The sequence below is a fragment of the Rhinatrema bivittatum genome, chromosome 8, assembly GCF_901001135.1.
Source record: "Rhinatrema bivittatum chromosome 8, aRhiBiv1.1, whole genome shotgun sequence".
Lineage (NCBI taxonomy): Eukaryota > Metazoa > Chordata > Amphibia > Gymnophiona > Rhinatrematidae > Rhinatrema > Rhinatrema bivittatum.
The window spans coordinates 149,971,733-149,981,172 of NC_042622.1; the positions used below are offsets into that span (position 1 = coordinate 149,971,733).

At 45.7% G+C, this 9,440-nt stretch overlaps 1 protein-coding gene across 3 annotated transcripts in view; it reads left to right on the plus strand.

Annotated features, from left to right (window-relative positions):
* Positions 1-9,213, plus strand: part of ALAD (aminolevulinate dehydratase) — a 110,805-nt gene extending 101,592 nt beyond the window's left edge. For all 3 annotated transcript variants that reach the window (XM_029613384.1, XM_029613383.1, XM_029613385.1), the window contains exon 12: positions 8,606-9,213. In XM_029613384.1, coding sequence (XP_029469244.1) covers positions 8,606-8,667 — 62 coding nt within the window. In that variant the 3' untranslated portion in view covers positions 8,668-9,213. The remainder of the gene's footprint in view (positions 1-8,605) is intronic.
* Positions 9,214-9,440: the final 227 nt, after the last annotated feature.

Sequence of the window (9,440 nt, forward strand, 5' to 3'; positions counted from 1 at the left end):
TTCTATCATTCGTCAGGGGTACCGTCTCAACTTCAGCCATCTACCAGGGACCTGTCCCCCATGTCTATCGTGGGCTTCGTCTGCCCAGCAGGTCATACTTCAAACGGAACTCTCCGCCCTTCTAACAGCAGGCGTGGTAGAGCCAGTCCCTCACTCCCAGCAGGGCTGAGGGTTCTATTCAAGGTATTTCCTCATTCCGAAAAGGAACGGTGGCTTGCGCCCCCATCCTCAACCTCCAGGCGTTGAACAAATTTCTCGCAAGAGAAAAGTTCAAGATGATCTCTCTGGGCACACTGATTCCCCTCCTCAGAGGAGGAGACTGGCTTTGCTCCCTTGACCTCAAGGAAGTGTACGCTCACATAGTCATTCTCCCCGGCCACAGGAAGTACCTCCGCTTTGTGGTGGGGAAGGCTCATTACCAATACATGGTGCTGCGCTTCAGGTTGGCTTCCACCCCCCTCGTTTTCACCAAATGCCTGGCAGTGGTGGCGTCCTATCTCAGACTTCGATCAGTACATGTCTTTCCATACCTCAATGACTGGTTTATCAGGAGCGACTCCAAAGCAGGGGCCCTGAGTGCTCTGGCCCTGACAGTGCAGGCGCTACACATGTTGGGGTTCATTATCCACTACCTCAAGTCTCATCTCTGTCCATCTCCTCAGCTGGACTTCATAGGAGCCAGGCTGGACACGGCGCAGGAAAAAGCATTTCTGTCCAGGGATCGGGCTCTCGCCCTCACCTCGCTAGCCACCTTTATCCAGAACAGCTGGTGGGTATCTACCCGCCTCCTACTCCGTCTGCTAGGCCACATGGCATCTTCTGTCCATGTGACCCCTCTCGCCTGCCTATGCTTGCGGAGGCTTCAATGGACCTTACAGTCCCAGTGGCGGCAGGCCTCCCAGGACCTCAAGACTCCCATCGCAGTCACGGACCCTCTGCGAGCGTCTCTGTCTTAGAGGGAGGACCTCTCCAATTTGGAGAGGGGGATTCCCTTCCAATTTGCTCTTCCTCAGGTGATCCTCACCACTGATGCCTCTCTGCAAGGCTAGGTAGCCCATGTGGACGGGATCCACAAGCAGGGTCTCTGGACCACCAGCAAAGCCTGCTGTCAAATAAACTTCCTGGAGCTTCGGGCGGTCCGGCACACCTTGTGGGTGTTCAGAGACCATTTGATGCACAAGGATGTCGTGATCCAGATGGACACCCAGGTAGTGATGTGGTATATCAACAAGCAGGGAGGCACAGGCTTGTTCCTTCTCTGCCAAGAAGCGGTGCAAGTGTGAAGCTGGGCCCTTTTGCAGGGGATGTCTCTCCAAGCGACATACCTACTGGTTCATCTCAATTTGCTGGCAGACAATGTAAGCCGCTCCTCAGCCACACGAGTGGTTGCTCAACCCAGAGGTAGCAGCTGAACTATTTTGATGGTGAGGTACACTGGATGTGGACCTCTTCGTCTCCCCTCATAACCACAAAGTGAGCAGGTTCTGCTCCCTAGTGCTGGGGGGTGGACGTCCAGCCTGTGATGCCTTCTCCCTCCACTGGTGGAAAAGCCTGCTATATGTGTATCCCCCTTTGCTGCTCCTCTTGAGGACACTGCTAAAGCTTCAGCAGGACAGAGAGACCATGATCCTCATGGCTCCCTCTTGACCTCAACAAGTTTGTTTCCCACTTCTGCAAGACCTGTTGGTGGGGACAACGCCCGATCTCATTTCACAGAATCAGGGTGCCCTGTGCCATCCGAACCTCCGGGTGTTGGCTCAAACGGCTTGGATGTTGAGCGCATAGTCCTCCAACCCTTGGCGCTATCGGACTGCATCTCCCAGGTCCTGGTGGCGTCTCGGAAGCCTTCCACCAGGACGTCCTACAGCCTGAAGAGGAAAAGATTTTCCATCTGGTGTGTGGGACATGGGTTGGATCCTTTCTCATGTCCCCTTCCCCGGCTGTTGGACTTCCTGTGGCATCTGTCCGAGACTGGGCCTCAGACCAGCTCTGTCAGGGTGCACCTCATTGCCTTTAGTGCGTACCATCGGGGTGTCACTGGCATACCCGTTTCAATCCAGCCTTTAGTAGGCCGTTTCATGCGGGGCCTCCTCCAGCTGAAGCCCCCTCTGTGGCCCCCAGTTGGTTCCTGGGACTTTAATGTGGTCCTGGCGTGGCTCATGCGCCATCCCTTTCAGCCACTGCAATCATTCGACCTGAAGTTCCTCACCTGGAAAATCATATTCTTGGTGGCGATTACTTTGGCTCGTGGGATTAGTGAGCTTCAGGCCCTTGTCACTTACCCTCCTTACACAAGGTTTTTCCATGATCTTGTAGTCCTGCGTACGCATCCTAAATTTCTGCCCAAGGTTGTCACTGATTTTCACATCAATCAGTCTATTGTTTTACCTACGTTCTTTCTGAGGCCTCACTCCCACTCGGGGGAATGGACTCTTCACACTTTGGACTGTAAAAGGGCCTTGGCTTTCTATCTAGATTGCACCACCGGCCACAGATAGTCACCCAGCTATTTGTGTCCTTTGATTCCAACAGGCTGGGAGTGGCAATGGGTAAACAACATCGTCGAATTGGCTTGCGGATTGCATTGCCTTCTGCTGTGTGCAGACGGGCCTTCCACTAGCAGGCAGAGTAAAGGCTCCCTCTGTGTGGGCTATGGAGACATCAGTGGCTCATTTACGGGCAGTCCCCGTTGTCAAAATCTGCCGAGCCACAACCTGGAGTTCTCTTCACACATTTGCGGCTCATTATTGCTTGAATAAAGATGGGCGTTAGGACAGTGCTTTTGGTCACTCTGTCTTGCTCAATCTGTTCCAGCCCTGAAACCAACTCTTCGTGCTTCTGTGGGAACCAGACAGTCTCCTACTGTCCTACAGTGCCGCAGTTGTGTTGTGCCTGTTGGCACCTTGCTCGGTCGCTGTTGGTGTCTTCTATTCTCAGGGTAGTCTGGAGCTTGGTATTCACCCACATGTGAGGGACTACCATCCTGCTTGTCCTAGGAGGAAGCGCAGTTGCTTACCTATAACAGGTGTTCTCCTAGAAATCCCGCTTTCTTCCCCATGGAGTTGGGTTCTCCTTCCAATTTGTTGTTTTATTTTTTTGCTCATAATTTTTTCCTTCTGTGTTACGAGACTGAAGGGGGACCTAGCATGGATGCACGGATAGCGGCATGCTGGGCATGCTCAGTGTGCTGGTCAAAACTTCTAGAAACTTTGACAAATTTTTCCGTGCTGGGCTCCATCGGATGATGTCACCCACATGTGAGGACTAACATCCTGCTGTCCTAGGAGAACACCTGTTACAGGTAAACTGCACTTTATTCGATATTGGGTCGAAAGGTCAATGTTATGCCTGAATTATGCTTACTGGGAGTCTGGGGGGGGTTCACAGCTTCACCACCTCTGAGAAGCCTGGCAGATCAATTGCTACTCGCTGGGCGGTTCACGATAGCTTCATTGTGGAAGACTGGTCCCACATTGAGTAGGTGGCAAGATTCAGGTACATGAAATCCTGTATGATAAAATATGGACCCCCTACTGGAAATACTGGAACACTCACTCAATATAATTAAGGGTTGTTGGCTGTTAGCGTGATGTAACTTATTAGATTCTGTATTGCTGTCAATATTTGTATTGATGCCTACCTACCTGACTGTACTGCTTTCTGGGGGTGGGGGGTAACTGTGTAATTGTCACTTTTATATTGGAGAATGTTTAAATAACAAGTTTAAAAATATATATGTATATAAGAACTAGTAAGTCTGCACTGAGATTAATCGAAGCTGAGTGTTTTGACATTGGAGGATTGGTGGTGAACTCATCGACTTTAATGATGCTTTTATATCAGCATTGAGAAATAGTGGCACTGTGGGAATGAGCTGATATTTTCTCAGCGCAGTACTTTTATAGCAGCTTCTTTGCCTTTTCCTGTTTGCATGATGTAAAGGGGAGAATTTATCCTTTTTAGACTTTAAACCCATGGGTACTTGTCTCCTGGTTTTCTCTCTGTCTGATGGAGAGAACCACTCAGATTTTATATATTGTGAAAAGTGTGAGCTCACAGGATGTCTTTCCATAAGGGCTACAATTAGCAGTGGTCATGTTCTGGACCGAGAGATTGAAAACACCATTCATATAGATCCTGGCTATACATCCTGGCTTACACCTATATTTTAAACATAGCTTAAATGGCCTCTTCCCCATTTTGGAGGATTTTCTCAACCATGTTGAATAGAAAAGAAAAAGGGAATTTTTTAAAACAACTAAAAATGAAAAAAGGGGAGAAAAACACGAAGCATATACTTTATCTGAAAAATGAGGTGACTGCAGAAAGAGCAGATACCAACCATTCACAAAGTGTATGAAAAACTGAATGGAAGTATGTGGTGACAGCAGCGCAGGAATTCAGAATTAGGAGTGGAAGAGTAGTGGTTAGAATAGCGGACTAGGAACCAGGAGACCAGGGTTCAACTCCCACTGTCGCTCCTTGTGATCCTGGGCAAGTCACTTCACCCTCCATTGCCTCAGGTACAAACATTGTAAGCCCGCTGTGGATCGGGAAATACCTACAGTACCTGAATGTAATCTACTTTGAAATGCTGAAAAAAGTGTGACAAGCAGAATATAAAAATCTAAACATAAGAACATGCCATACTGGGTCATACCAAGGGTCCATCAAGCCCAGCATCCTGTTTCCAACAGTGGCCAATCCAGGCCATAAGAACCTGGCAAGTACCCAAAAACAAAGTCTATTCCATGTTACTGTTGCTAGTAATAGCAGTGGCTGTCAACTTAATTAATAGCAGGTAATGGACTTCTCCAAGAACTTATCCAATCCTTTTTTAAACACAGCTATACTAACTGCACTAACCACATCCTCTGGCAACAAATTCCAGAGTTTAATTGTGCATTGAGTGAAGAAGAACTTTCTCCGATTAGTTTTAAATGTGCCCCATGCTAACTTCATGGAGTGCCCCCTAGTCTTTCTATTATCCGAAAGAGTAAAAAAACGATTCACATCTACCCATTCTAGACCTCTCATGATTTTAAACACCTCTATCATATCCCCCCTCAGTCGTCTCTTCTCCAAGCTGAAAAGTCCTAACCTCTTTAGTCTTTCCTCATAGGGGAGCTGTTCCATTCCCCTTATCATTTTGGCAGCCCTTCTCTGTACCTTCTCCATCGCAATTATATCTTTTTTGAGATGCAGCGACCAGAATTGTACACAGTATTCATAAGAACATAAGAAATTGCCATGCTGGGTCAGACCAAGGGTCCATCAAGCCCAGCATCCTGTTTCCAACAGAGGCCAAAACCAGGCCACAAGAACCTGGCAAGTACCCAAACACTAAGAAGATCCCATGCTACTGATGCAATTAATAGCACTGGCTATTCCCTAAGTATAATTGATTAATAGCCATTAATGGACTTCTCCTCACCATGGAGTGATACAGAGGCATTATGACACTTTCTGTTTTATTCACCGTTCCCTTTCTATTAATTCCCAACATTCTGTTTGCTTTTTTGACTGCCGCAGCACACTGAACCGATTTCAATGTGTTATCCACTATGACGCCTAGATCTCTTTCTTGGGTGGTAGCACCTAATATGGAACCTAACACTGTGTAACTATAGCATGGGTTATTTTTCCCTATATGCATCACCTTGCAGTTATCCACATTAAATTTCATTTGCCATTTTGATGCCCAATTTTCCAGCCTCACAAGGTCTTCCTGCAATTTATCACAATCTGCTTGTGATTTAACTACTCTGAATAATTTTGTATCATCTGCAAATTTGATTACCTCGCTCGTCTTATTTCTTTCCAGATCATTTATAAATATATTGAAAAGTAAGTGTCCCAATACAGATCCCTGAGGCACTCCACTGCCCACTCCCTTCCACTGAGAAAATTGTCCATTTAATTATATTCTGTTTCCTGTCTTTTAACCAGTTTAATCCACAAAAGAACATCGCCATCTATCCTAGAAGCCTCTCATGAGGAACTTTGTCAAATGCCTTCTGAAAATCCAAGTACACTACATCTACACATACTTGGAAAGGTTTTTGGCCTTTCTGAATTCTGGGGCCAATGCAGTAAAACGTATTGAGCGTCTGTTATCTTAATGTGCACCCAGCCTCAGCCACATCCCGTGGGCACCCGCTGCAATATTTAAATGAGGCAGTATTAAAAAGGAAAATTATGTGTCGATAGTGCTTAATAGTTTATTGTATTGGGCGCCCAATTGCAAAGGGTTCTCAGTATGACCGTCTGTTTTCATCTCACTTCTTTTTTTTGTCATAATTCACATCAGCAACCTCAGCAAAATATTAGGTGCCCCTTGGAAGTCTAAATTGTGTGGCCATAAGAAAAGTGGGTTTCTTTTAATCAAGTCAAAATATACATTTTTTTCTCCACCATAAGAAGTAAAGTGTCACAACAATACTGAGGAGGAGGACACTTATCGCTACACAGAGATTCTATTTTTTAATGTTTTTCATGAGCCTTTGACTGAAAGTTGTCTTTACTCCACCTCCGAGGCTGGAGTTAAATTTTCTGTGTTAAAAAGTGTCTGTGTTGGGTGCCCAGCCCTTTTACTGCATCGGGGGGAGGAGGATTAATAACTAATGTGCATTTTGCATCTGACGGGCGCTATCCGGTACGCTTTTGGATGTGCTAATCTGCATAGGGCACTAGTCTAGCACGACCAAAACACACACCCAACCACACATAAACCCGTGTGCAAGACTAAGTGCATCAGCCCCTGAGAAAGCAAGATTTTCTGTCATGGCACTATCAGATGACATCATCTACTTGTGTGGCTGTTTTTGTTCCCGCTTGTCCACAAAAGGTATATAACCATGTTACTTCAGTTTTTCCTTATTGAGAGAAGAATAAAGTTCTGGGGCTGGTTTTCAAATCACTTATGGGCCGATACAGTAAAAAACGCACAGGACACTCTCCTGTGTGCGCGATACAGTAGAAAAATGTATTTAAATTAGGCCCGGCGATAAAAAGAGGTGCTAGGGACACTAGCGCGTCCCTAGCACCTCTTTTTGGACAGGAGCGGCTGTCAGCGGGTTTGACAGCTGACGCTCAATTTTGCCGGCATCGGTTCTCGAGCCCGCTGACAGCCACGGGCTCGGAAACCGGAAGCCGGCAAAATTGAGCATCCGGTTTTCGGCCCGACAGCCGCTGGCCCATTTTAAATTTTTTCTTTTTTCCTTTTTTTTACCCTTCGGGACCTCCAACTTAATATTGCTATGATATTAAGTCGGAGGGTGCACAGAAAAGCAGTTTTTACTGCTTTTCTGTGCACTTTCCCGGTGCCGGCAGAAACTAGCGCCTATGTTTGGGTAGGCGCTAATTTCTTAGAGTAAAATGTGCGTCTTGGCTGCACATTTTACTTACTGTATCCCCCGCGCATACCTAATAGGGCCCTCAACATGCATTTGCATGTTGAGGGCCCTATTGGGTGCTGCGGGTTGGACGCGCGTTTTCCTCCCCTTACTGAATAAGGGGTAAGGGAAAACGCGCGTCCAAGAGCAGGCTAACAGTGCGCTCCGTCGGAGCGCACTGTACTGTATCGGCCTGTTAATCAGTTGGGACCCAAATAGCTGAGTAACTTGCTATGATTTTATGAACTGGCAAAGAACCCTTACGACTTCTCAACAAGTTCTGCTCTGATGGTGGCCTATCTATTACTAGGAAGGAGGGCCTTTAGCTTTTTCACTCCTGCCTCATGGAACTTGATCCCCTTTGAAGTCAAATTAGAATCAAGTAATTTCAGACCTTATTACAACTCTATTAAAGGAGAAAGTGGAACATTCACACTTAATTGATAAACTGCAGATCACAGGCCATGGAAGGAATGCCTGTTTAGTCTTTTGAATTTGATACACTCATACACACATTCACACAAGTATCATTCATGGAATTTATAATTAACCATAATTAAATTTATAACATCTGCATCAAAGATCTTATGCTTAATAAATTGCACTGTACTTAATCTGACTTTCGAAAGATCAGATAGCAAATGGTGACACTGGAAGACACAGTGAAGTATGTTTAAGCTGTTACTGTGTGACACGGGGTTCTTTTACCATATGGCCACTGGCATTACTATTACATTAGGAGGGTGTGCTGCTGAATGATAGAATCTACACTAAGTTTCAAAATGGGTGACTGTAACATGACTCATGCCTGTTCACAAATAAACTAGACTTTGTATTATAGCAGCATCCATTTTAATAATCTCTGTCCAAGGGTTCAGATCCTGCTGATGCTGCTTGTGCATTTGGGTAAGCCACTTCACCCTCCATTGCCTCATGTACAAACTCTGAGGCTCCTTCACTAAGCTGCAGTATATTTCCCAAAGGGGATTAGGCACCCTAGGCACCTTCTGCCTTGCGCCTCTTGACCTCCCACCCCCCAACCCCCCCCCCCCCCCCAGACTAATGAAAAATCCTGGTAGATATTAATGATTTTATTATCAGTAAAACCAAGATGGGTTTTTTTTTGGGGGGGGGGGGGGTTCCAAGTATATGGTGGAAAATGATACTGCTGCAAGTACTTTATTCTTTTCTACCTTTTTTCCTCCCTACAGGTGCTGACATCATCATCACCTATTATGTGCCTCAGCTGCTGAACTGGCTACAGGAAGTGTAGAGCAGCTCCCCAGAGTTGGCGCCTAAACGTGAGGCAGAAACCAAGGCAACAACAATAACTGAGCCTGCTATATCAGCACCCCCACTTCCCAAAATCTCTCAGCAGGACCCAGAATTCGTGGCATTGTCCCTGCACATGTGCATACCCCAAAGATAAAGATAGATGGCCTTGTTGTTGATGTTTAAGTGGGAAGCCAAGTGATCCTCTGCAACTGCATTCCACACCAAACACTTTCTAGCCCACAGCAGATGTGCTTTATAGCTAAAGCTCTCAGATGTCATTTTATGGTAAACTTTTTTCTGGCAGTACTATCACTTGATTCAACTTTTAAACATATGGAAGGAGTGTTTCTTACGGGTGTTTCCGCTTGCATGGACCAGTGGCTGTCTCACTGGTCATGTGTGTTACTACTTGGGTGTGTACATATGCAGTATGACCCAGCTATCTTGGTATTCATATCACTTGCCTGTCTCATTGTGTGCTGGTATCACCCCTTGCCTGGTCTAGGGAATACACTGAATTAAAGAGGATTAATATAGCATCATATAATACATACAACTTTTTTATCTAATTGTAAAGATAGATACTTGCTTTTGAATTGCTTTTAAGAATTGCAAATATGGTACATTCTCATTTATTTGCACTGGATTGATAGAAGAGTAAGAGCCATAAACTTAGCTCGTTTTTCAAGATAATCCAAGTATGAAAATTGATTCTTGAACTAAATATATCTTTTCTATACTGTGAATATCCTGTAAATCAGAGTATCTTCT